General features: G+C 39.6%; 2 protein-coding genes across 3 annotated transcripts in view; one reads left to right on the forward strand and one right to left on the reverse strand.

Annotated features, from left to right (window-relative positions):
* PSMD1 (proteasome 26S subunit, non-ATPase 1) overlaps window positions 1-27,988 on the forward strand; it is a 113,736-nt gene that overhangs the window by 46,190 nt on the left and 39,558 nt on the right. For both annotated transcript variants that reach the window (XM_037908122.2, XM_043521687.1), the window contains exon 17: window positions 27,671-27,785. In XM_037908122.2, the coding sequence (XP_037764050.1) occupies window positions 27,671-27,785 (115 nt within the window). The remainder of the gene's footprint in view (window positions 1-27,670; window positions 27,786-27,988) is intronic.
* On the reverse strand, window positions 896-15,085 carry HTR2B (5-hydroxytryptamine receptor 2B). The gene is made up of 4 exons (XM_007057809.3): window positions 14,316-15,085; window positions 13,048-13,752; window positions 4,915-5,115; window positions 896-2,087 (listed from the first exon to the last, which is right to left on the reverse strand). The coding sequence occupies exons 2-4, from the start codon at window positions 13,394-13,396 to the stop codon at window positions 1,198-1,200; spliced, it is 1,440 nt and encodes a 479-aa protein (XP_007057871.1). The 5' UTR covers window positions 13,397-13,752; window positions 14,316-15,085; the 3' UTR covers window positions 896-1,197.

Raw genomic sequence — 27,988 nt, forward strand, 5'->3', positions numbered from 1 at the left:
AAAAGGATCCCCATCAGCACACATTCCAGTGTATGTGGCAAAAGGCTTTTCTATCTTTTCATTTGGTGACTGTGTAAATATTGGGCCAAGGAAGGTGATTTAATTTATTAACAGGGACCCAAAATGGGAATTTGACCTATTAGATCAGTTATAACTGAGGTAACTGTAAGAGGCATTCTCAGATTCTTGACCTCCCGTTGCACACACAAAGTAGAAAAGTGCCATGTCATCCTTCTTCCTAAAATAAATGCCTCAGCTTTTCTTCCGATAAAATAAACTAACAGCTCAATGTTCATGAGTAATCTGAAAATAACAAACCCATGTGTGAGTGCCGCAGAGGGGAAAAAGAATTCAATAAGGTAGGAGCTTTCCCTTATGCAGAAAACAACACATGGGGGCGATTTCAGCATGTGGAATTTCCATCTCATTATATTGGCAAGTACAGGGTTTGCTCCCTGCAGAATGGGCGAGGGAAAATTTCTCTCTGATACCAGTGGATTTTCCTATGGCACCCTTTCCCCACAGCACAGTAGGAGTGAGTAGGAAACCAAGTGTGGGTTACTGCTGTTGGAACAGTGTTACCTCATAGTTTGATACACAGAATCAGAGTATCCAATAAAAAGCTGTACTGATCCCTTGTGTGCTATCATAAAGTCATATGTTCTGTATGCTTGACAGATGTTTAAATCAGAACTCTGGCATTTCAACAAGCCTGTGTGCACTTGGTTGTTTCATCCCTTCTATCTTGGGCAGAATACCAGCCTATATGAGTCCTATCTGCTTTAAGCATAAGATCAAGGAGAGCATTAAAGTAGTGTTGTTTGTGTGTGTGTCTTCTTAGAAATGTACTTTGAAAAGGCTGGAGATAATGGAAAACTAAAGTCACAGACTCAAGAGTTGCCTTAGCTTCTTTTATTTATACCCCCTCCGCTTCTAAACTACAATGCTCTGATATTCACTATAGCTGAATGAAATTGCTATTACTTCTGTGGGATATTTGTGTTTAAATTGGTAAAGTAGAGGGGACCCTAGATAAAGGAACCATAGTTTTAGAGGAGATGAATTAATATAATATAGCTTCAGTAAGATTTTGCTTGTTATAAATAACAGTAGACAATAATATTTATATCCTTCATATAGCATATTTACGTACAATATGTAGTCATATAATTAGTTGTGGACATGGTTTTCATTCCATTATACATAGCTCACTTGTTCTTCTGTTTTATCAACTTCATTCTCTGTGAGCAGCAATGTGTCTAGTAGAATGGCTGACGATGACTGGATTGGTGAGCTATGAAGCCTCACTGGGCTCTGGTACATAACGGGACTAATTCCATTTCGCATCCCGTGCATCATAAAGAGTTTGGAGTTTTCTGCCATTGAGTTTCTGAAGGAGATCCTGCTGGAGCATTTCCGAAAGGCCTTCATTGGCTTTCCGGTCCGATAATTGCAGGTGATGTACCTGCCGAAAGCCTCCCTGAAAGTCTTGTTGAAGAGCGTGTAGACCAGAGGGTTCACCCCTGAGGATACATATCCTATCCAAACAAATATTTCCATGAGCCTTTGAATAACTTCCTGGCTACATGAGTCACACAAAACAGAAGTTATATTTGTTATAAAGAATGGGCACCACATCAACAAGAAAAGAAAAAATACAATCCCCAGGACTTTTGAGGCCCTTTGTTCATTGCTGATGGTCTGCACAGACTTCTTTCCAGCAGTGGACATTCTGCGTATGAACATCTCTTCGTTTGTGCTGGGCAAAACCTTATCCTTTCTGGAGCCATCTAACATGGCCACCTTTTCAGGCGATGAGCCTGGTGTTCCATCCCGTTGGAATACTGTAGACACGGTAGACCAAGTTAGGCGCTGAGGTGGCTTGTTGATCAAGTAGGCCTTCTTACGTAGCACTTGTATGGTCAGAAAGTAAGTGACTATCATAATTGCAAGCGGAACAAAGAATGCAGCTAGTGACCCATATAGGATGAAGTCACGAAAACGATCGGGTGTCAGGACACATGTGATGTTTGTGGACGTGCCGTCTCCATCCTCTATACCTCTGATCGGGATTGGAATGGCAATGCCTACAGAAGAAAAACAGAAATAGTTCAGCTTGGTATCCTCTTCAATCTCTCACTTGGTTTTGCATCTTCAGAGTGTCCTAAGGGAGCATGATATGAGAGAGCTACACTGAGCAAGTGAGCACAGCAGTATCTGTAGTTAAGAATATTAGCTGGAGATTTGGGTAAATACAACTTTAATAAATTCAGCAAGCTTGGTATTAAAAGCTTGCCTTGTTTAACTGAGGGTGACCCCAACACTTAAACAATTCAGGAATCAGGGTAGACCTTAATATTAATTCAAACTCTGGAGCAGTTGCAATACTGAAGTATTCAGAGTAACAGCCGTGTTAGTCTGTATTCGCAAAAAGAAAAGGAGGACTTGTGGCACCTTTAGAGACTAACCAATTTATTTGAGCATGAGCTTTCGTGAGCTACAGCTCACTTCATCGGATGCATACTGTGGAAATTGCAGAAGACATTATATACACAGAGACCATGAAACAATACCTCCTCCCACCCCACTCTCCTGCTGGTAATAGCTTATCTAAAGTGATCATCAAGTTGGGCCATTTCCAGCACAAATCCTGAAGTAACATTTTTTCCTACTATCTCCTACCCTTCCTGAATGTAATTTTTGGGGTTTCTGAAGACCTGATCCACACAATAGACACAATTTGACTCTATTTAATCTTGAAGCACATCAAGTGATAAGACTCAGCCAGCCAGCAGCCTTTCACCTGAGCTGACTCTCTTGAATATACAAGTGGTTAAAGTGATGCAATGTGTGCTCAGTATAGGTTTGTTGTTTAAAGTCTCTTGGCTATTTAGAGTCTTTAAATGAAGCTTTGTTGTTTTAACAGTTTTTTAAAAAAATACCTCAGAGGGCTTGTCTTAAATGAATTTTCTCTAACGGAAATTACAGTCAGTATTTCTATTGGTAAAGATCTATCTGACGATAAAAACAGGTTCCTGTCTGATGAAGGTTGTTCGTGCTACTCTCTACAACACCTTTCAGTAAGATCTAGGGATTTACGGTACTTCTGCATTCCCCAGCATTCTTAGTGGTGTCGGTTGAAAGCTGTGAAATGACCTAGCCTTCAATCACTTGATCCCTTCCTTAATAACAGACACACCTTTGGAAACAGCAAAGATTTAAAACAAAGGCTGACTCAAATTAACCTCTGAGTCAAGAAGCCGGGGCTCAGCCGTTGAGTACTTTTTATGATAGATAAGAAGAAAGGAAGAAGTACAGTGCTGATTAATAGAAGTTAATCAGATATTAAAAGGTCAGCTTCTAAGTATCTTGCCTCCACTGGAATTTCCTTTCTCCTGTTAAAGTAGAGAGAAATCTTTTCTCCAGTCATCAAAGAAGTCCTCAGTGTATTCATATTGGGAGTTCTGTTGTTAGGGATACATACATGCATCCGATGAAGTGAGCTGTAGCTCACGAAAGCTTATGCTCAAATAAATTTGTTAGTCTCTAAGGTGCCACAAGTCCTCCTTTTATTTATACGTAGGTCAAGAGCATAGTTATAAATTCTTTTCACCTATGCTGTATCCGTAGCCTAAGTTACCCAGAGAAAACAGTTTATGCTCCTGGCAGGGTGTGGCTCATTCTGTGTGGCATTATTTGCTTTTCTAGCACCGCTTCTGTATCTTACTGTCATTGCAGACGAGTTATCTGAACTAAATGCTTTAGCTTCTCTGATCTCTGAAACCGATGTCTGAAAATCCGTTTTGTGCACAAACGTATTAAAGATGAGCCATATGCCATATACAGAGAGTTCAGAAAACACTTAGAAGTGTATATAAACCAGGGGTTCTCAACTCTTTTCTTTCTGAGGCTGCTCTGACGTGCTATAAAAACTCCACGGCCCCCCCTATGCCACAACATTTGGTTTGCTGCATATAAAAGCCAGGGCTGGGATTAAGGGGTAGGAAGCAGGGCAATTTCTCGGGCCCTCAAACCACAGAGGGCACCAAGAAGCTAAGTTTCTCAGGCTTCTGCTTCAGCCCTGGCTAGCAGAGCTCAGGGTTCTGGGCTTCAGCCTCATGCTGTGGGGCTTCAGCTTTCTGCCATGGGCCCCAGCGAGTCTAACGCTGGTCCTGTTTGGCGGCCCCCTGAAACCTGCTTGCGGCCCCCCAGGGGCCCCAGACCCCTGGTTGAGAACCACTGATATAAACCATTACATTTTGCATTTCACTTATAAATAGATTTTTTTTTAAACACTTAAGCTTTGACTTTTTGTATCTTGACAGCACACCTTAATTTCTGAAATGAATGTTACTGGGAGCTCACTTACTCGAATCCGTGATTGAAAGATGAAATTTTTACATAGTTATCCCTCTTTCTGCACAGCTTTAAAACAAAATTCTCAACCCTATTGTCCAGTTTTTTCTCCTTGGGTAGTTTTAAATGAGGCAGGAATTTCAACAGCAACAGTTTCAGGGCTTAAAATCAAATCTGCTACTGACAGGCATCAGATTGCCGGCACTGGAACCTAAAGTCTCGCATCCCTAAAAAAGATACAACATAAGCAGCTGCAATGCAGTCCACCCCATGCTGCCCCTTCGTGTGTTGCATCCTTCTGTGGGTGGAAAAAAAAATCTTTGAACTTCGTTCCTATTCAGTCCTTGACCTCTCCAATAAATCGGCCAGCTAGTACCTGTTAAATGGATTTTGTGACCTAGTCACCTGCTCACTAGGAAATGGACCGAGATCAGCTCAGTTGATATAGGCTGCCATCAGCTAGTACTTTGCCATTTGCAGTCTTGCCCCAGTTTTGAACTAATGATTTAGTAGTGAAAGGGTTTCTCTCCCCTTTCCAGTATCAAAAACCCCACTTACCTATTGAAATGAGCCACACCACAGTTATTTTGATGAGAGCTGTAGCCCGAGAGTTGTATTGACTGGCCTGGATTGGCTTTTTTATGGCAATATAACGGTCCAGTGAGATGGCACAGAGATGCATAATGGATGCTGTGGAAAAGAGGACATCAAGAAATAGCCAGACAGGGCACAAGTCAGGTGGAAGCGGCCATGCGTTATCTGAAAGAGAACAGGAAAGCTATTAGGTTCATTTGTAATGTCCTTTGAGTGTTCAGTGTGTATTTTCTCCTTCGTGCATGTCATAGAAGCCTCTTAATAAACTCTTTGGAACCATACCTTACTCCATACCTGTCCTCAGACCTTTCTCTCCTCTCCTTTCTTCCTTCCCTTGTTTTTCTCTTTAGCTAATCCCTCATATGATTTCCCCTGCCAAAAATGGTAGAACTAATGCTTGCTGCCATCGCAGTGATGTCTTGTATATTATTTCCCTTTCTCTCTGTCTGTCTGTCTTGTAAACTCTTCGTGGCAGGGACTGTCTACAACTTTGTACAGTGTCTAGCCCAATAGGGTGCCCTGATCTTGGTTGGTCCCCAGACACTACTGTAATAAGCATGATTAATAACAAACCATGTTGATTGTATTTCACGGTTACTATCTCCATAAAGTCCACTGGATTAGAGGTATATTTAACAATGGAGAAAATAAGTGGTGACTTGTCTGTCATAGCGATGCAGAGACATGGCTTAAGTTCCAGGGTTGGGGATGTCTTGAACAGTCTTTCTAGTGCATACAGTTTTATAATGAAAGGGTTTGCCGTGTCACTGCATCATGTGTGTGGCGGCTCAACAGGACTCTGCCATCAGTGAGTGGATACCTATTTTTATTCAAAAGAAATTGACTAATTCCCCTTCACATCATTTTCAAGAGCAATAGCTCAGGCTTCTACACACAGTCTTAAAAGTTGTATTTTTGACTAGGGCTAATCTGCTTTAATGTTATCTGTGTAAGAAGTAAAATAGTCCATCAGCTGCTTTCTGTTCAGGATTGGGACCTTCACTTTGTATTTTCACCTTCCAAAGGGTTGGTATTTGAGAGCTGTGTCTTCCCCAGTGAAGATCTCATAAATATTTTCTCCTCCGAACATCAGCGAATGGACATTAATGAAACTCTATTGAGTTTTTTTATAAACTAATTGATCTCATTTACAAGTGGTTTGTGTCACAAGCCACTGCTGCTGGGTGGCTGTTGAGTTTAAGAGGTGCGTTAGTGTTTTGTATGTATATGAACATACTGATCTGTAGGTGCAGTTAAGGTACTGCCAGAAAATTATCAGCTCTTTGTAGAATGATGGGTTAAACATATTTAGTTTTGAACTCCCTGCTGTGAATAAACAAGGACTGACTGTCCTGAGAACGTTAAATGAACTCATGTAGTAACTGAGTCCGTTATTTTATCAACGGTGTAATGTTGCAGCAGTTTAAGATTTGAAGTTTGATTTCGCGCTGAGACTATTGTGAAATGATATGGTGGTGCAGTGGCTTTGAGTTTCAAGCAAAGGGGAATGGGGAAAATTGCGTTGAAACAGGCTAAATTACGCTGGTCTGCCCTGATGTATATGTTGAGACTTAGCCATCTGGACAAGGAAAGAAATGGATGGAGACTGATAATATTACTGCACCTCTCCTAAAGCAGTGAGCTCCAGGTGAGATTGCAATAGGAGGTCAGGCATAATGGAAAAAGATTAACTACTTTTGAATAAACTAACCACAAGTCTTGATATTCAGTTGCATGATTCCTGAGTATCAGGCAGAGTGGAAACTTAGTTACAGAAAATAATTTAAAGTTGATTAATGAAGTAGGGTGCAGATATATGGAAAAATACATTATTAGAGCATTCAACACACATTCACTTTTACCTTTCTGTGCACAATTTCATTAGGCTGTAAGATGTATCTTTTTTTTAACCTCAAAGGCCTGTCGTGCAGTCATTCAACCAACTATGTAAGTCAGCATGCCAGAAAAAAATAAGTAGTTAAAACAACCAATTAATTTGGTATGTTTGGAATGTTGAGCTTCTCTCTAAAAAGGCAAGAACTCTACTATGGCTGAAATAAGTGAAGTTAGCACAGTTCTGACGATGAGGTATGAACTGCAGACGTGTACATTTTGCATACTAAAGGATGTTCAGTTGGCATTAATAGCTGAATTTCAAATGAATGATTCAGTGTTTCCTATCAAAAGTCCTTATACAGTACTCCTTAGATGGTATCTCTTAAATGGTAGCCTTGCAGAGAGGGGACATGTGCGTTGCAGTAAAATGGATTTTCTTCATTTTCAGTTAACCCGTTCCTTACAAAAGGCATCCTTTAATGCATGGCAATGGAGCTGTCCTTTCCTTGTTCTGAACTCAAGTTTTTTTGTATGCAGTGAAGCCTTGAAAATTTTTGCAAGATCTGCAAAGCTTTTAGTAATTGCTGACCACAATGTAAATGTAGAAACCTTTTTCTGTTTATATTTTTCTTTGATAGAGGGAGGAGAGGAGTAGCAGCCTCTCATATTATGAACTTGTGTAAGATATGGTTTTTCCACCAAAAATTACTCCAGAGTTTTTTGAATACAGTAGTTGATGAGAAACGAGGGATATAGTCATCCTAAATCTTTGTCTGAAACAAAATTACAATTTTAACACTGTCATTTTGTAGTTCTGTATTAAGAATTGCTCAATATGATCATGGTTCTCAACCTTTCCAGATTACTGAACCTCTTTCATGAGTCTGATTTGTCTTGAATACCCCAAGTTTCACCTCTCTCAAAAACTGTTTACTTACAAAATCAGACATAGAAATACAAAAGTGTCACAGCACACTATTACTGAAATATTGCTTACTTTCTCATTTTGTCCATTTGAAATTTTAGTTTGTACTGTCTTCACTAGTGTTTTTTATGTAGCCTGTTGTAAAACTAGGCAATTATCTAGATGAGTTGGTGTACCCCTTGGAAGACCTCTACGTACCCCCCAGGGGTAAGTGTTGCCCTGATTGAGAACTACTTTGCTAGATTAATAATGTGGCATCTCTTGCTGTATTCCTTAATCTTGTTGATTTATTTGCAAATACGTGTGATAAAAGATGAATGCTCTGAAATGACAAAAAGAATGAGGAGTACTTGTGGCATCTAAGAGACTAACAAATTTATTTGAGCATAAGCTTTCATGGGCTAAAACCCACTTCATCGGAGTGTTTGAGGACCATTTTTGGCTATGCTCTTTGCTTTGTTGGTCTTGTTACCCTGGGTAGTAATGTTTGCTTCCCAATCTGGCACTGCCAACAGGGCCCTTTCAGTTACCTGATCCTGCCATCACTTAAATCAGTAGGCATGGGTTCTCTCCTCTGTATCCTGTAATATTAGGTACATACAAACAATCCTAGTATATAAAACAAAAAATAATTCTCTACATGATTCTCTACCATTTTGGGGCAAATTGCCCTTTATAGAATCCTGACCAAGACTGGCAGACATGTAAGAAGGTGTTGAAGAAAAATATTTGTTAAAAATAAATCTCTGCCTTCCAAAAATATATTTAATGGTTGCATTTTCATGATCTCCACCTCTTCAGGTACATAGTAGAGTTTTCTATCTGTGAATTGTCATTTCAGATATTTCTGAAACTTGGGGATTGGGAGAGGAAACATAATAGAGAGAGCCTTCCTCAAATACTTGTAGAACAGTTTTCGATCCTTGAGCATTATAGTAACCTGTTGGATAAAGGTATTATCCCTGTGTGTAAATATTCATAAACTCTGGTTTGAAAGTAAAACTCGAATACATGAAATAATGGAGCAGGGAGGTAAAGTTTTTAACAGGTCTGGTTTAGTTTGGGATTTTAGAAATAGTGATTTCTCCCATCACAAATGTCTGTTTTGTCTGGGGCAAATAATTAGCTGTGTGTTTAAAGCTTATTCTGTAATGCTGCCTCTTGGTAATAGGAATGTAGATTTTTTTTTTTTTAAAGGTATGTAAATTTTTAAATGTCCCAATTACTTGTGTTTTTCTTAATAAAATATTCCTGATTTTGGAGCTCCAATGTTCGGTTTTTTTTTGGTTTGTCTTGAGTAAACGATGGGTTTTTACAGACAATTTCTGGCTTTGATTTACTGAAATGAGGAGGAAAGCTTTATAGGGAATATGGGTTTTCAAGGTAATCCTTAAAACTAGATACAGTATAGAGGAGCTGCTCCTGATTTAAGCCCTTGAAAGATTCTTTGAATGCTTATGATTAGATGGCACTAATTATGTATTCGTATAAGTGAGATAAAGGAAGTCCTTCACATAAGTGTTGGAAATTATTATTTTCACCTTTGTGTAATGTGCTCTATAGTCTATTGAAATTTGTTGCCTGTAAGGGATTTCATTACGAGTCATTTTGTTGATGTAAGGTTTTTTATTGAGGTGGAAGTTTGACTTTTTTTTTTCTTCCATTATCGATGTAAGCTCAGGCTTTATTTTAGAAGTTACTGCGTGTGTAGCCTCTCAAGTATGGTTTATCCTGATGACAATACTTGATGGCGGGGCCTTCATTGGCTTTGATTTCCCAGCTGCTTTTCTTGCTTTTGTATTCAGCTTGAAAGATTACATTAAATTTTCTTGATCCATATAACTAAAATTGTAGTCGGGGAGAAGTTATTTACCAAAGTATCTTTATTTAATAATTAACTAAAGATGATTTTTATTAAAATTGTCCTGAAACTTTTTTAGTTTCCTTCCGTCTTGCAGATTTTGAAAATAGTAAGCCATCCATGAAGTTGGTCTGATCTCTTTTGGTGATATTTCTAGAGTCTTTTCACAATTGTTTACTTTCTATCTTCACTATATTCCCATAAATGAAGGAAAAATGAATGATTTGCAATGTAACCTAACTATAACTGGCATGAGAGTGCTTGAGATTCCCAGTTTTCTCGGGTGATGGACATTATAATAGTTTACTGCTCAGAAAATCGACATGTTCTTTTATTTTATTTAAAGGATATTTTGTGCCCTTGAAATACATCAACACTAGGAATACTGATTTCTTTTTTTTTTTTAAGTTAAAGGAAAATCATGATATACTCTGAACCAGCTCTCTCCCTAAAATCTCAGGTACTGAGCTTCCAGCCTCAAACCTCATAGAAAAGAGAAAGATCTTTACACAACAAATCCTGCATCTTGCCAGGGGTTAGATTAGATGACACTTGTAGTCTCTTGCAACCTTATGATTCTCCTATCCCCTCTCCCACAAGTACTTGTTGATCGTATTTGCAGATCAGTAACAAAACCTTTGTTAAAACAATGAGAAGTCCTCGTGGCACCTTAGAGGCTAACACATTTATTAGGGCATAAGCTTTCGCGGGCTATAGCCAGTGGTTTCAAATATTATTAATGGAGACAACAGAGCATACTTCCATTTACTAACATGCTAACCTGTTAATGAAAGCAGTGCAAACAGTTTAGCAGTTCAATAAAAACAATGAACAGTTCACACATTCTGACATTTTAAAGTTTTTTTTTAAATTAAAGCCACCATATGCATTCCATCAGCATTGAAATATGGCTCAATCACTCACTCTGAAGTTTAAATTATTTCATTTAAGAACACCACTATAGTAGTGAAGTTGTTACAGGTCAAATGTGGAAAAAGAGCCTCTATTACTGGAACAATTAAGTTTATTAGTGTTAACTTTTGTAAGTATTCGCTGGGTGGAGTCAGTCTCTGTCGTGAATTTTACGTTTAAACATATTGTTGCATGTTACCAGCAAAGATTAAGGTGATTGCTGCTGCTGCATTTTAAATAGTTCACACCTTTCCCCACATATCTGCCATGTAATTAGATACAAGTCAAAAATCAGAGACAAAATATTTGTATTCTGTATCAATAACTGGCACATGCTTATTTCACTATTATGAAAATGTTCTTGTCTGAAAACATGGGAAGGGTAGATTTTAATTGGCCGCCTCTGTCAGTGATTATTGTCTGTTGTTCAAATAGTTATCTGGTTAATAAACCTTAGATATTGTGGTTTTGTTATGTGCTTAACCATCTTGTTCCAGTCCAACAACCCCTAACGTTTTGCTCCTGGTCTGAACTTTCTATAAAAACCTCAGCATCCTCCACCAACTGCTGAGGAGGCAAAATGTTTTTCTATTTTGCTGCCAAGGAGACATCTTATAGAGGTAATTTCAGTGTTTAGCATTGGTCAGTTATGTGAAGCGCCTGCCATGGCCTTACTACACCCATTTAATTATTTTTAATTTTACTTTTTTCTTTAAAACATCCTGCAACATGAAAGATGCTTTTGTTGAATTCTAAATTAAGATTCCTAGCATGTTTTAACCTTGGTTACAACAGCTTTAGCTCCGGATTAATTGAGAGATTAAGTAGCAATAAAAGAAAAAGTAGGAAAATTAGGCAAAATTGGTTATTAGGAGACTAGTGAAATTCAGAAAGATAAAGTTTAGCTTCGCATTGTATTGGCTGCTATTCGGATTTGGCTTATTATTTATGATGATTTATTAATAATTTTCTGATTCTTTAAGGTGTCTTTTCAGCCTGTATTTCTTACACTGTCTTCTGTTCTGTAAATGAGGTATTGGGAAAGGGGATTAGTCTTATTTGAGCTTTTTTTAAAGAAACTATGAAAATTTTATATTAAGATCTCAAAATTTGTGTACATTTTGAAACAGATTTTTTTCTTTCCAATTGGAAAACTGTATACTAGTTATGCATAGTCATTTTCTAGAAACTGTTGCTTGAAAAGAACATGCCCCTTATCTTTACTGTGTTGATTGTTCTGTAGTCAGTTTGACATCTTTATGTATTGAGTAACACTTTATATAGAGAAACTAACCGTGAGGCATTTTTATGACTTAAAAGAAATTGTCACCAAATTGACAGCAGTCGTTTGTGGAGAGGTAGGTCTGCTGAATACCTCTATGCATTTAATAGTTTAAATTTGTGTCTGCTGTCCCAAGGGCAACCCTTAGAGATTTAATATAAGAACACAAAACTTCTGCTGTCTGTCATTAGTTATGGGTCAGTGGTACACTTTACCTCAAAGGTTTGGTTACCAGCATGGGGGTATTGCATGGGGTTTACTTGAAAAAATAGACACAACATCACTGTAGCTGTTATACATCTGAATATTTGCCAAATAGATTTAAAAAAAATTACAACTAAAAAAATTTTTTAAGCAAGTTTAAACAACAACAACAACAAAAGAAAAACCATTCAGAAAATTTCCCATAAAATTGTTACCAAATTACGTATAAATACAACATTTTAAATAATAGGTCCCTGAAAATATGAATGTTTTTGTTAGTCATTATGGAATAAACAAGAAAATGTCAAACTCCAGCGTATAATCTCATCAAAATCTGTTTTATTCCTCATGAGTCAGGGTAAATGGAAACCTGGATCTCTTGCATCAGGTGCACAGATGGCCTGATATTGGATTAGCTGGACAGATGGACCATCTCTCTTTGGAGTGCATTATGAATTTTGCCATTTCCCTAGGGCAGTTGAAAAATCAGTTTTCCTGCAAGTGACACCTTAGAATTGTTGCCGTCAGTGATCCCAGAGATTATCTGAAACGTGCACCTGGGTTATATAAATGATACCGAAAATTGTTCTCACTGAGTGGTACCAACTCCTTGTGATGTGGTGAAAAGCTATTCAGTCCAATGCAACTATCCCAAACTGCTTAGCACTTCCGAAAGAGAAAATTTCTATTATGAGTATAATATCTAACGAGAGTGGATGTTCAACATTGCACGGCCAATAATCATTCACCCTATACCTTTTTTCCAGTGTGTGGTACCTGTAGTTGCTCCTCAGAGGTGTAAAATTCTTTGGAGTTGTTAGCTTCTCCAATAAAGGGGTGGGAGGCAAGGGAAAGGATATTCATAGTAGATTTGTTTAAGCTTGCGTCTTGAGAAAATGTATCTTATAATTAGAGGTAGGGGGAATTGAGAAGTGTTTAGCCAGATATGCTCACAGAAAATAACATTATCACAATTAAGTGGGGTAAGTAAACAAGCAGTTGTCCTATTTAAAGTATATTTAGCATATTTGCTCCACTTATGGAAGCTTGATGGCAGGAACAAATTAAAATACTTACCAAACAGTATGATGATAAGGGCTATCGGCATCACAAACAATCCAACCAGCAAGTCTGCCACCGCCAGGGACATAAGGAAATAATTTGTGGCATATTGCAACTTTTTCTCCAGGGACACAGCCAGTATAACAAGTATATTCCCCCCAATGGTGGGGATTATAACCATTAGGGTCAGCAGAGCTGCCCACCGTGGTCTATTCCCCTGTTCGTCATTCAAATAGTTCTGTTTGAATTCCCCTGTTACTGAGAGCTGTGTCAAAGATCCATTGCCAGATCCATACCCGTTTAAGGGATAGGACGTCTTTGTGCCCAGCAGGATGTATTCAGGAATTGAGTTTTGCTCAGACATTTTGTAAGATATAGCAGCTGGCTCTTCCTCTCTGGTCCGGTACGATCCTGAAGGAAGGTCAGCATGGTCAGTAAGGTAAACCGGTCATCTGATGCTGTGATATGCTGCACCCATGCCAGAGCGTTGGATCTAAACTTGTATTCCGTTCCTTACTGCATGCACGTTCCTCTTAAAAATGAAAGTATTGACTCTGGCTGGCAGGGTCCAGTGGTCTGATTACTCTTCTAGAGAAGCTTAGGTTTCAGAAGGGTTTATGAGAGAATTCAATGGCTGCGAGAAGGCGACAGTTTTTAGCTTCTTGTGTCTTCCTACAGCAGGAAATATGGTGTGTGAACTTGCATGCCGAAAGCTTCCCCCTACATACAAAATATATAGATTGCATCATTTTTTATTTACAAAGTGCAAAAACCTGATGCTTATGCTGTATATGTACAACTCCTCCTCTGAGTGTCTAGTCTACATTAGCATGCATGTAGGCAGAGTACAGTACCTATATTTCCCCTGTTAAGAATCCTGTTTCCCCAAAGAGCTATCATCCCTCAGAGCATGGTTGCGAATGATATAGAAGATTTCTTTAATGGCTACAGTCCCTCATTTATCAGATGTAGGTCAGAGAGCAGCTAACAGTAAAACACTGGTGACTACATCTCAAGAGAGTCATAGACAATTTATGGAACTCTAACATCTTAAAGTTACTCATTATTTAAATGGGAGGGACACGTAAAATCCGCGCTGTTTGGAACTCCTTTCTTTAAGGCTTGAGCAAGACTTTAATTAAACACAGCCTCCCCGAGCTCTAAACTCTGCTGAAGTCTTATCACTTGCTTTTCCCTCTTACAAACAGACACTTTAAATAGCCATATGTTTAAATATTTTCTAGATTTGGTTTGTTGCAGGTTTTCTGTGAAGAAAGCCTTACCTTAGATTTCTCTTGGATTTTGTTTCCCTGAGGGTTCAAGAGGGATAAATTTCTTCTGCAGTTTGATCTTCTTTTTCATCACATGCTGGATTTCAGCACATAATTATTTAACATCACTTTCTAGAAGACAAATTTTTCATTCCTCTTGGAATCTGCTTAAAACAAAAACCTTTGTCCATGCCTTCCCATTTGTTTTTAAACGTCAAGATTGAATTTCTTCTGTTTTTAAAGTCAAGTTCTTTGTGTGTATTTTCTCCAACTGGTATTGAATGGAGGGGAAAAATAATTCTTGCCACATTGTTTTTTTGTTTTTTTTAAAAAAAAGCAAAGTTCTTGGTTTTCCGCTTCTCCTGGTCTTTTGGGGATCTTACTTACATGCTTAATGCATGTCTCTTGAGTGTTTCACAGTTCTTCTCCTGCCTCTCATTCTGTGTGCAGTTTTCTCTGCGTTTGTTAGCAAAACTTGCCGTCTGCTGCTATCGTTGTTTGTTGATTGACTCATTCCAGTGCATTCAGCTCCAGTGATTGAAAACAAGGAAATAAATGAGTGGGTTTTTTTACAGCTGGAAAAGAGCCAGGGAAGGTTATTTCCTTTTTATTTATTTAGTGCTCCAGACCTATAGTGTACATTCCTTGTCCCTGTGTCTGGATGTGCAGATGCAGTGTATGACCACACTTCACACTGCAGTATACAACTGTATTCAAAGTAGTTCTCGGCACGCGCGCTCTCTCTCTCTCTCGCGCTCTCTCTCTCTCTCTCGCTCGCTCTCAACATAAGCACAGTTAACCCTGGAAAGTTCAGAGTTAGTGTAAACTCTTCTGTTAGTTTGTTAGGTTTTGAAGTGTTTTGTTGTTTTAGAAAAGTGTGTTCTAACATATCCTTTTAAATGCATGCACTGTCACTTTAAGCCTTCCTAGATACAGCTGCTTTTTATTACTTAAGAGTATTTTCTATTCTTACCTTCCAACACAGTTGAAAGTTGTTAACTTGATCATACATCCCATCCATAAAACAGAAATTGAATTTACTTCTGAGGACAGCCACATGGCAAGTGTGTAATAATCAGACATAGGTTAGGTCATAGATTTCTACGGTTGAAGGCTGAAGGGACCATTAGATCATTTAGATCAACTTGTATATCACAGACCATTAAATTTAGTGAATTGCTTATACTCGTTGTGCTCTGTCAGGACCAGGTCCCCAGTGAATCATGATTCATTCTGTATTAATTTTTAAAAATTGCATCCGCTTCCTGGAATCCACATAGGTGACGAGAAAAATCTGCTGTAAATAAATTATGGAAATAATTTAATATGACATTTTTTGGACCTGAACAGCAACCTCTTAAGATTAACAGTGCACATTACAGATAAAGTAGTTTAGGATTTCTTTATGTCAAAGAAAAGGTTTTTGTTCCCCCCCCCCACCCCCAATTTAATACTTGCTGGTTAATAGGAGAAAAATAAAATATGCATACTTGTATTTTAACCGTTTCATGTCCTATTGCTCAGTTCATAGAATCTGTTTGTAGTATATTCTTTCCACCATGTTAATTCTGTACATTCATATTGTATTACAGTGATGGTTATATAGTACTAATATGCTCATATTTTGTACTAATTTCACATGGATGAATGGAGAATTAAATTACATTGATAACATGATAGCTTGTTCCTCCCACTTGGAACCAGCTTAGGCCTGGGCAAGTAATATGTGAATGGTTAAAGAGATGATCGTACCAGCACTTGCATCTGTTTATACTGCTTTAAAAAAAACACTCTGTTCCCACTTTGCTCTATAAGCTTTAAATTTAACATGGAATTGTTTCCTATTGTGGGCTGTCAATGTCTTTTTCAACTGCGGTGAACAATTTATTTTAAGGATCCTCTATTTCCCCGCCGAGCAGATGGGATGGAGAGTCACAAATGACATCCAGTATTCCAATGCCTTAATACAGTTGCCTACGTTATGAAAAATAAATGCTAGAGAATTACTTCCATTTTTTCTGACATATCTACATGGCACACACATATCTTATATCTGCATAATAGAAGGTGGAATAGAATTTCCAGAAAAATGTATGCCCCTTATTTTATATAAGGGAACTAGGACAGAAGATCTCCTGTTATCTCAATCCCTAGCAGTCTCATAGGGTCCGAGACATTTTATCTTCTGAAAAAAAATTATTTTAGGAAATGAAAAGTCCAGGTGCAGTAACTGCCACCTCCATCTAACCATGTTCCCTCTTGAAGTATCAGAAAAATAAACAATATCATGCACATGAAAATAAAACTGAAATTAATGCAAAGAGAAGAAAATATCACTGTAGTGACCATTTTTATCCAGTTTTCTCAAGGCTTCAACTAGGTCTTTGATTTTATGCCTGCATGTAACTGCAGGTATGATTTTTATAGTGAAAATAATCGTGAGGGCAGTTTTTAGTCCACAGATCTCTACCTGGTTTGCAGGCCTCATCAAGTGGCTGTATAAGTGATGTTTGGGACTGTATAAGTAGGAGCATTGCCAGCAGATTGAGGGAAGTGATCATTCCCCTCTATTCGTAATTGATGAGGCCTCATCTGGAGTACTGTGTCCAGTTTGGGGACCCACACTACAAGAAGGATGTGTGCCCTTGTTGCCAAGAAGGCTAACGGCATTTTGGGCTGTATAAATTGGAGCATTGCCAGCAGATTGAGGGAAGTGATCGTTCCCCTCTATATGGCATTGGTGAGACCACACCTGGCGTAGTGTGTCCAGTTTTGGTCCCCCCACTACAGAAGGGATGTGGAAAAATTGGAAAGTCCAGTGGAGGGCAACAAAATGATTAGGGGGCTGGAGCACATGATTTATGGGAAGAGGCTGAGGGAACTGGGATTATTTAGTCTGCAGAAGAGAAGAATGAGGGGGGATTTGATAGCTGCTTTCAACTACCAGAAAGGGGGTTCCAAAGAGGATGGATCTAAACTGTTTTCAGTGGTACCAGATGACAGAACAAGGAGTAATGCTTTCAAGTTGCAGTGGGGGAGATTTAGGTTGGATATTAGGAAAAACTTTTTCACTAGGAGGGTGGTGAAGCACTAGAATGGGTTACCTAGGGAGGTTGTGGAATCTCCTTCCTTAGAGGTTTTTAAGGTCAGGCTTAACAAAGCCCTGGCTGGGATGATTTAGTTGGGGATTGGTCCTGCTTTGAGCAGGGGGTTGGACTAGATGACCTGCTGAGGTCCCTTCCAACCCTGGTATTGTATGATTCTAAGTGGAGATTAAGTGCCATGAAATGCACCTGCATTTATTTGTAAGCACAAAATGGACGCTGTTTCTGAAAATCCAGTCCTATTTGTTAGTTATTCTGATTTGTTGAGCTACTTGAGGGTTAAGAGATAGCTAGGGAAAGTGGGAGAGAGTGAGAGAAATGAAGGAAGAGAGGATGAAAAGTAGAAGACACTTCCACGTGCTAAAGCCAAATTGTGCTGTGCTAGCACTAGCAAACTTCATAGCCATAAATCACCAGCTTGGGAGGAGCTGGATGAGTGATCAAAATGAATGAATCTTGTCTACCCTACAGCTTCAATTCCACCATTGCTAGCTTCAGTGGAGCTCTTCTGGGGTGACTCAAGGCTATGAAATGTGCTAGTATAGACAAAGCCATGCTGTAGGCAAGGAACACATCACGTAGGATGTAGATTGGTGTCCTTTTGTAGACAGGAAAAATAACTTTTTGGTGGCCCAGTCACAAGGTCTTTTCTCTCCCTGCTGACTTTTCTGATGTACACATCTGGATTGAGGTCACCCACACCTTTTATATTGACCACCATTAAAGCATTTTGCTTGCCACTGACCTGGGCTTAGTTCAAACCAGTGACATCACTTGTATATACTCCTTTGTGACTCTTATTCAGCAATACAAGGTACCCCCCCCCCCCCATCTATTCCAAGACCTCATTACATCAGCATGTTATCTCCATCTTCCAAGCCCTTGCTCAGCTTTTACTTTATTTTTTTTAAATTTTGAAAAACGTCTTTGGTGTAATCCTAGCCCTGTTGAAGCCACGCCCAAGCTCCCATTGATTTCAGTGGTGCCAGGCTTGCACCTACTGTGAAAATGTAGATAAGTCTCGTCTTCCTCCATGGTTGAGACTTGGCTGAACTATTTTTTTCCCTTTGCAAGAGAGTTTGGGAATATGACAATACGCTACTGAAACGGTTGCTAGTGTCTGAATCACTAACACCTCTCCCCACCCCGCCCCAAAAATCCAGAAAAGTACCCAAGTACATTAAAAGATACCTCAGGGATTAAATTAATCCCATTGACTTCAGTGTAACCACTTGTGTGGGTATAGGAAGTCGAGGACTTGGCCTCACGTGTTCAAATTCAAGAAACAGAAGTAAAACCTCTGGAGAAAAATACACACTACCGCTCTGAAAAATTGTGGATGTAGTCACATAAGTTATTGATATCGGCCTATATTGGATCTGCGTCATTATTTTCAAAGGGGTTTATTATTTTTCACTTGTCACATTTCTAAATTTTCTCTTTCACAGCATGTTAGGAACTAACCTTAAACCATTTCAAGGGGAAAAATGAGCAATAAAAGCGTAACTCTGTCAACCTAAATTCTCTGTTCCCTCTTGTGAAGGGACTCGCTGTCTCCAGCTGGTTTTAAATACATCACTTGTGCTAGAAATTTCCATTATGAATCCTACATGTCTGAGAAACATCTATTTTGACTTGTGCAGTGAGGGCTGTTCCTTGCTGAAGTGAAAATTAAGTGTTTGTACTCTTCTGGAGTGCCTCTCACGTGATTGTATTCTGGCGTTGTACCATACGAATGGCTCTTGCTTCCTTGCTGTGAGAATGGGCTCACTTTGAGAGCCTGCTGAGATATATTTTTCTTCAGTCCTGTGTTGTGATGCTCGCTATTTTGCACGAAAAAACGTGTCTTAAGGAAGTAAAGGCAACTACTGTCCACTGTGATTGGCTGTGTGTGTGTGTGTGTCTCTCTCTCTCTCTCTCTCGCTCTCACAGTGAAAAGGAGTGCTTTTTACACACAGCCTACGGGAAAATAAGCTTTCCTTGGTTGGCCCATTGGTACAAAAAAGTGTTAATATAGTGGTATTGAGGTCTGGTATAGGGGATATTCTTAAGAGTCTGTGGATCTCTGATTCCAGTTGGCTAGAAAGATGAATTCCTTGTGTGATGGTGTTTGGATTTGTACCTGCCCAGGTCTGAATGGCTGTCCAGGAAGCATTTCCTTCTGCAAGTTCCATTAGGTAACAGCAGAGACTCACTAACTGAATACTTGCTACTTTTGGCTAGCCTTCCTCCCCTGGTCGTTTGCCCCAGTTTGGTGCCTAACTCTTTCTCTTAAAACTTTAATTCACATTTGCTCAGGGAGAGGGGACACCTATGTTACAATATATACATTTTTTTTTTTTAAAGAACTGCTACCGTTTCTTCAGCCCCATAGCTATGCTTGATAATTACAACCACAAAGTTAAGCTAAGGGCATAATTCTAGAAGGTTCTGAGTGCCTCAATTTCTGTTGAGGCCTTTGGTGATTGAGGGCACTCTGAACTCTGGAGATTCCAGCCATTAGACCTAGCATAGTATAGGATCGCAAAGAAAGCCAGGAGATAAGGGAAGGTCCAAGGGGAGAAGTGAAATATCCTGAGATATTATGCTTTAGCTGTGTACAATCTTATATTTTTCATTTTTGTCCTTTAGATCTAGTCATTTTCCAATCTTTAAAATATACCTGACAATTTCAGGGACTAACAGAGCAGGAGTGATTCTGTGTTAATTTCATCTACTTGCATACTTCTCCCTCATCTAGTCTTGCCTGATCCTACTCATGTTCCTCACAGCCTTCTATAATTAACTCTCCTCATTTAACATCTACAAACTTTTTCACCTCATTGTTCACTCTTTTCGAGATCATTGATACTATTTTATTGAATTATTCCCTCTCCACATTAGATAGACTTGCACAGGTGAAACTACAGTTATGCCATCAAACTGGTGCCAACCCCTAATGTAGATGTGATGCAGTAATGTAAAGAAGAGCTTCCCCTGAGGGTGACCAACTGCTAAATCTCCCGGAAGTTCACTCTGTCTAGCTGGCACTGTATATATAACTGGAAGTATTTTAGAGAAAGCTACTGCAGGGAATGAAGCTGGATTGGGCACAGCTTGGATTGGGTTTTTCCAGGCATGGGAATGGATTGACAAAGGTTTGGAGTTTCTCGAGAGAGGAGCTGATGAGCAGAATTAGAAAATGCCTGCCAAACATAACCAAACTGCATAACATCCTGTTGCATTCTCTCTTCCCCCTTCCCCATAGTCTGTTTTTTCTTCAGTTGCATGCTCTATGGGGTAGAGACTGCCTTGCCTTGCCTTGCCTTGCCTTGTCTGTAAAGAGCCATTGATACTTCTCTCTGTAGAAATGACTCCAGATCTTGTGATTAGATGTCAATTTTTCCGCTTTGTGAAGTCATTATTGCTGAAGTAATTATAACTTTTTCTGTGTCATCTGTCATGGCAGTATCAGCATGCCAGATATTCCCTGTATGGAAATAGTTTCATATTGTATGATTTATTAAGGTCCAATAGTTGGGGAAAGTCATAAATATTTGGAACTTTCTGAAAAATATGCAGGGAGAATTAATTAAGAAGTTCTTAAAAGTATATTTGGCATTGTTCTTTAATTTTCAAGAGTCTTATTTTTCTCTAAATTGTAAAATCCTTAAATATTTAGAGTCTTAAAAAAAATAAATGCTTACACAACTTCAGTGATGGTTCAAACACTTCCATTTTTAGTTCTTACCGCACACATGATGTGATCGTTTACTTTCAGCAGCCTTATGTACATATTGCTAATCTTCTCTGTATATTAATGGTTTATTAATTAAGTGTTGCTGAAATATACAGAGGAAATAAAGTCAATCCCTGTCCTGAAGAGTGCACAGTGTACAAAACGGACACAGAAAATGGGAGGCACTGAAATGCTGTTACCCTGGAAAATGAGCATGATATAAGAACCTAAGCAGACTAGACACTGGGAGACCCCAGCAGAGGAGCTAAGTTTGTTTTAATGTAGTGCTTATACACTTTCTGCAAGACGGGAGTTTAGAGGAGGAATGTGAATGAGAAGAGGGTGCATACACCAAAGAATGTCTCAATGAGATCCTTCTAGACAAGTCCACTAAGCTGCATTCTGCAGTAGTTGGGACTGTAAGTGATCTTCAAGGGAAACCCCAAATAAAATGCCTTAAAATATCCCAGCATACATGTTACGAAAAATTGGGTCACAGGGGCAAGGGAGGGAAACTTCTGATAACTTTGGAGATCAGGGGAAGCCGTTCATGACTACCACTGAAACATGACCATCCATGGTCAGCTGATCAAGATGTTTTTGTACTCAGACCACCCTGTGTTCTGACTGGTTGAATCCTCTGCAAGGACTTTATTACAATCTTACCATATATGATTTTCTGCTTTTATTGTATGAAGTTTTGCATTGTGGATTTAGGAAAAGCTCTCATCCCTGGGAGCGGTGAGGAATCCCACATCTTTGCTCCTCTGAATAATGTTTTTGGGAACATTCAATGCTATGCTTAGTTGCTAATTGATTTATCTGTTTACAGGAGACTAGCATCTCTAAGAACTAATGAGATAATAGTTCAAATGGACCAGGTCCTTTGGATGATAAAGTTAAAGAGGCTGTTCTGTGCTGTCTCTGTTCTGGCCCCGTGTTTCTGTAAAGACCCAAAATCCTTAGCTGCATGAACTGTTTGTTTTTCTTTAGAGGTTTTCAGATGAACTAACCGGTGAGTAAAACTAATAAAATACCAGCCATTTTATTCTGTTGAGAATCTTTTTTTTTTTTTTGCTGTCGTGGTAGACTCTCTTAAATCTTTTTTTTTTTTAAAGGTTTTGTTTGTTTGCTCGTAACATGAGCCAGTTTGAGACGTGGAGACTGAAGTCTTTTATCCACAGAATAGATACCAAAGCAGTAAAATCTTTCCTGACCGTGTCTTCTGGAAATTGTCTCCACCCTATCCTAGTGGGGTCAGCTGCTGGACTTGGCCCATTCAGTCTCTGGCCTTTCTACTGAGATAGTCAACTAAGAGGCACCAGTTGTGTTGGTGTGTTTTGGGATATGGATACTGGTTCACCAAGATCTGAGCTTCATTTTCCACATAGGAGCCATTGAGCAGCCATCAGATAGTAATAAGCCCAAGCCATAGATTCATAACTGGTGTGCTAGAACTGGAAGGTTCTGTATTGCAGTAATTCTTTGAGTCCACTTGGCAGGTGACACAGGAACAATTTTCAACTATCTGTCAGGACCCAAATAAGATTTCAGTGATTTCCTTTTTACTAATGGTGTAAAGCAGCATAAGGATGTTAGCTCTTGTAGGAGAAATGCTAAACTCTGGATTTAGGCCTAGAGAGGTAAAGCGCTTTCCAGTTCACTTTAAAATACTTGTGTAATTTTTTCCTATTGGGAATTGGTAGGGATAGAGACTGAAGTCTTTGGGAAAGTTTGTGATGTGCAGTGCTTAATTTGTGCCAGGGCTTGCCAGGTTTGGTAGTTCATAGCCCTGGCACCTTTGGGCTTGGCTAGCAGTTCATAGCCCAGGCACCTCTGGGCTTGCCATGTCAACTGTGAAAGTAAAAAAAAAAAATAAAAAAAAATGCTTGATCCCCAACATCTTTCATTGCAAATTAAGCGCTGGGGGTGTGGCTACATATGAAAATATAAGTTGCTGGCACTGAAAGCTGTCTTGTGTTCAGTTCATGGGGGGAAGGAACGTCATAAGAAAACTGTATCAGATGTTGACAAAGATATACTAGCATGGCCAGATTCTGTACTGATGAAGTGAAAAGCTTTGGACTGTAGAAGAAACCTGTTAAACTAAGACTTCAGTACAGCATGCATTTAACAGATGTGTCCTTGAGTAAGCATGCATTTAAGAGGGCTCCATGGTTTTATTACATGGTGTTACTTGATAAGGTATGTATTAATTCAGGAGATTTGTTCCAATAGTGGGCAAGGATGTGGCTTCCTTTGGGATGTTTATTCTTTTAACTGGTTTGTTAGAGCAACATCTGCTAGTGCTGTTAAAATGACAATTTTTTTAAATGGTCAGGCTATATAAGACAAAACTTTAATTTGTTTAAAGAAAGATTTCTGACATTTGCTTGTGCAAAAGCCATGTTCATATTGTTAGAAACAAAAGGAAGGAACCCAGATAATTCAATTTAAGAATACATATTTTATGTCTTTCTAAAATATATGTTCTAGTTTAATCACACATTACGGGTTTTAGTGCCGGAATTACTGGGTGATATTCAGTGTATGGCCTGTGTTGTGCTGAAGAACAGATTATATGATCATAATGGTCCCTTGTGGCCTTAAAATCTGTCAAGTATATCTGTTTTCACATTTTTCCCCTCTAAAAGCTGTAGTACAAAATTGAATCCTCACTGAGATTCCTATCCGCTGAATCTCAAAATGTTATCCTGGTGTGTCATGTTTGCTTCCATGTGTAAGATTTATACTTGATACCAGTCTGGTTGTTACTTGTTACTCTTTTTTAGATTTTCATCTGATCACTTTGCAAAATGGCATTGTGTTTTGTAAATGGCACTAAACATGGCCACCATTTTGTCCCAAATCAAGTCTTTATCATAAACCTTAGAACCTGAGTCTTTATCATAAACCTTAGAACAGGGGTCCCCAAACTTTTTACCTTGCACTCCCTCTTACCCCTGTCCACACCCCCACCCCACCCCCCGGAGCTGGGGCTGGCAGCGGGCCTGTGTCTCCGGGAGGGGAGGGACGCGGGCAGGGGTCAAGGGGCTGAGGCTGGGGCCATAGCTGGGGGTGGCAGCGAGAGCAGAGCCTTGGCCGGGGGCCTCGGTCGGCGGCCGGGGCCAGGAGCAGAGTTGGGTGGTGGTTCTTCCCTGCCCGCTGTGGGGGCTGGCCCAGGCCCCTAACGTGCCTCCTGAACATACATCCATGCCCCCCTAGTGGGGCACGCCCCACAGTTTGGGAACCTCTGCCTTAGACTGTTGTAAGCCTGTTACCCACAGAGAGGCTGGCAAGTGTTACTCATTAAGCACTGATGCTAAAATCTGTCCTAACATCGCTATGCTCTTCTTTTGTCAAAGCAGTTTTATAGAACCTTGTTTCATACTTTAGCTCATCCTCCTGTCTCCTGGCTTCCACCTTTCAGCTCTTCAGAGGGTGGGAAAACATATGATAGAGACTCTACTGTGGAGCAAACTAGGGTTATTGAGAAGAAATGGGATTCCCCAAATGGTTAACCTCAATACATCCACAATACAGTCAAGCCTTTCTAGGCTTAGCTGCCTGGTGGTCAGCAGAGTAGATATGCATGCAAATAATTCACAATTTGATTCTGTGAGAAAGCTGGTCTGTATTGAGAGCTCCAGTAACTAAGAGAGAATGCTTTCCTCCTGCATGTCTAGTGATGAGACTCAGTTTATCCAAAGAGTAAATATTTGTATCAGTTTAATGGCTAATATTTTTTCCTTACTCAGACAGGTACATTAGCTTTGCACATTTCAAGTATCTGGAAAATATCATGAGACTTCATTACTGACTGTTTCATGTTTTGTTTTCCAAAAGTGGGTCTACATAAGACCACCCGTGAGATAGCATTTCACTACTTTAATAATGGGCTATAGATAAAAGCATTCCAAACAATTGTCAGAAATCCTCTTGATTGTTGTAGATCTGTCTGAGAATTCTATAATAAATTGGTTTAAAGTAATCCCAAATTTTTAGTAGCAGGCTATCCTAGCTCTGAGGCATTTGTCATTAAACTCAGGTTCAGAAAACTAGGTTTCACAGCATGATTAATTCATGTGGCTATTGATGCTAGCAAAACGTATAATCATATCTTTGCCCAAAGATGTTTTTCTGTACTTTGGCTTGCGGTCTGCCTGTTCAACAAAAGTTCAAGTAAAGCAAACACAAAGGTGTTAAGAACCTTAGTACACCAGCCTAAATGTTCTGCACAGCTGAATGCTTAGGCTCATTTATTAAAGGATTTGTCATTCCCTGTCTCCACAATAGCTCGTTTTTTAAAGACACTGTCAGTGTTTGAGCTGTTGTTTGAGCTAGAAGATAAATCATTTTGTGGGTTCTTATAATGTATATAGTCCTCACGCCTACTGCTAGCTTGCAAGGTAGGATCCAGCGCTGTTCGCTTAACTGACCCTGAGCTCTTCCTCCTTCTATTTACATTCTTAGTCAAGGCTGCATCTTGGAGACAGTGAGCTCCCAGCCTGGCTTGACAGAAACAAACTTGAGTCATTCCCCTTTTGTTGGCTTTTCTTCTCAAGTGTTGTCATTGCTCTTCCGAAAGAGCTGGACTGGATGATCTCTGTGCTGTCTATAGGTTTTAGCGCGGGAGTCTTGGAAACAGAAAGGGATATGCTGGAAGGGGAAGTGATCTCTGTGGCTAGGTAGAGGGGGTGTGCACTTGATCAGAATTCATGGCTTTCCCTCTGAATTATGTGAGCCAACCATCTTATCCCCATACAACCACTTGCTGCCATTACTTTTGGGTGGTTGAGAGGCCTGTCAAGATGAACTGCTTCAGCAGCTTTTAAAGCAGAAATGGCAGGCAACAGCAGATGTTAGTTGGCAGTGGGAGGCAACGGTGGGGGTGGAGCGTTGTATAGGGGAGTTTCAATGAAGATAGCAATGAGAGCTATTGGGAGAATTTGTGAGGGGAAGGTTAGCAGCACAGAATTGAGGAGTAGAAGCTCTTTGGGTGCCTGTAGACAGTGGATTTGGGACCTGGTCGCGTAGTTGTTTAAGTGTGGTCAGTAAAGTTAGTCCTGTATAGAACAGAGGAAGACAAGGTCGCCACTCCCAGACGTTAAGTGTACATTCAAATAAAAAAACAAATGTTGAATTGTAAATTGTCCTTTTTGTTCTGGTGGCTCACCTGGCTCATTGTTTGACCTGAATGTCTTGATGGAATGCTGACCTTTTAATTACTCTAGATGTCCTGTATTACTTGTGTGGAAACATTAATCCTCGCAAATTCCCTGTGAGGTAGTTTTCTGTTCCCATTTTTCCAGAGAGGAAGCTGTTGCAGGGAGATGAAGTGAGTAGCCCGAGGTCACACACTGAATCAAAACCAAAAACTAGAACCCAGGAGTTCCTGGCTCACCTCCTGGTCAAATTGTTAGTTACAGCTGCCTCTTAATATAAACTGGGTTAAGTTGTGTGGTGTTAAATCTGGGTTTAAAATTACAGGCATCCATACAAGAGCAGTCTAGAAGGAAGGTATTGTGAGATGTATCTAAATAATACAGTGATGGGCACTATAGAAATACCTAGATGGCTGCAGTGACTGAACGATGACCCAAAGTTTCCCTTCCCTCTTTTTCAGGAACACGTATGTGCTAACTGCTCTCAATATATTGCCGTTGTCAGTAGCGTTGTCAAGCAGGCTGTACTTAAAAGATTAGCCTTGACAAGTGTGAGAGCGTTTGTAGTGCCCATGAGTTACGAGCTTTGGTTGTGAAGAGAACGCTGGCTTATTTTGAATGGGGAGAGTTCACTTCGGTAGGCTCACTTTGAAGAACTTCTGCTTTTCTACATCTGAAATGTTAAAACAGGCTGTTCACATTAGTTTGAAGAGTTGTATATGTCTCTCAGATTAATTGAATGATAAAATAGGATCTGTAAATACTGGAGAGAAATGAATATCCCAACAAATGTGAGCGGCTTGTGTGCTGCTTCGCAGGTATTAAATGTTCACAGTCCTTTCATTGCCACAGGCTCTGGGTTAGAAATTCCACTACTGTAATGAATTGACAGGCCTAGCCGACTGCTGGCATATTTGAAGTGTGCTGGGTCTGTACCATTTTTAGTCTATAGGTGTCAACTGACTGAGACAAAGTACTGAATGGATTATGGACTCTGCACCTCTCTCACCTAGAAGCAATCTTGTGCTGCTGTTGCCACTGTTGTGTGGGTTTGAGGGACAAAGAGAACTTCTGTCTTCACAGATATGTCCCCTAATCCCAGCACTCTAATCATTTTAAAGTAACACTATCGGTTATCTATAAACCTTTACCAATGGGACTTGTGTGTGTCATCTGCTGTGCACAACAGAGCACTTTACAGAGGGAAGTTCACAGGGCGTGCCTGTCCTTATCTAGCACAGTTGTGTAGCTTAATCAAAAAGGCAACCTGTGCAAATTATGTGGAAGGAGGATATATTTTTTTCAATATAGTCAAGAAGTAAAACCTCTAAGTTCTCAAATGATATAATAATCCGAGCTATTCTTTTTGTCTTTCCCTAGGACTCCTGAACAGTGTCCCAGTGTAGTTTCTCTGCTGTCAGAAAGCTACAACCCACATGTGCGTTATGGGGCTGCCATGGCTCTGGGCATCTGCTGTGCTGGCACAGGAAATAAGGTAAGGACAAAAAGCCAATGATAGCTACTCCAAGGCTCTTTCTGCTATATTTCCTTCTACAGATAACGTTCATGAAAAGTATCACAGAAATAGAGAGTTATTTCACACACACGGTCTTCCAGCCAGTTGGAGTGTATCCGCATTTCCTCAGATTCTGTGCTTTATTGCATTGAGTGAAGCAATCTTTTCTTCTGGTTGTAGGA

The sequence above is a fragment of the Chelonia mydas genome, chromosome 9 (assembly GCF_015237465.2).
Source record: "Chelonia mydas isolate rCheMyd1 chromosome 9, rCheMyd1.pri.v2, whole genome shotgun sequence".
NCBI classification, from domain to species: domain Eukaryota; kingdom Metazoa; phylum Chordata; order Testudines; family Cheloniidae; genus Chelonia; species Chelonia mydas.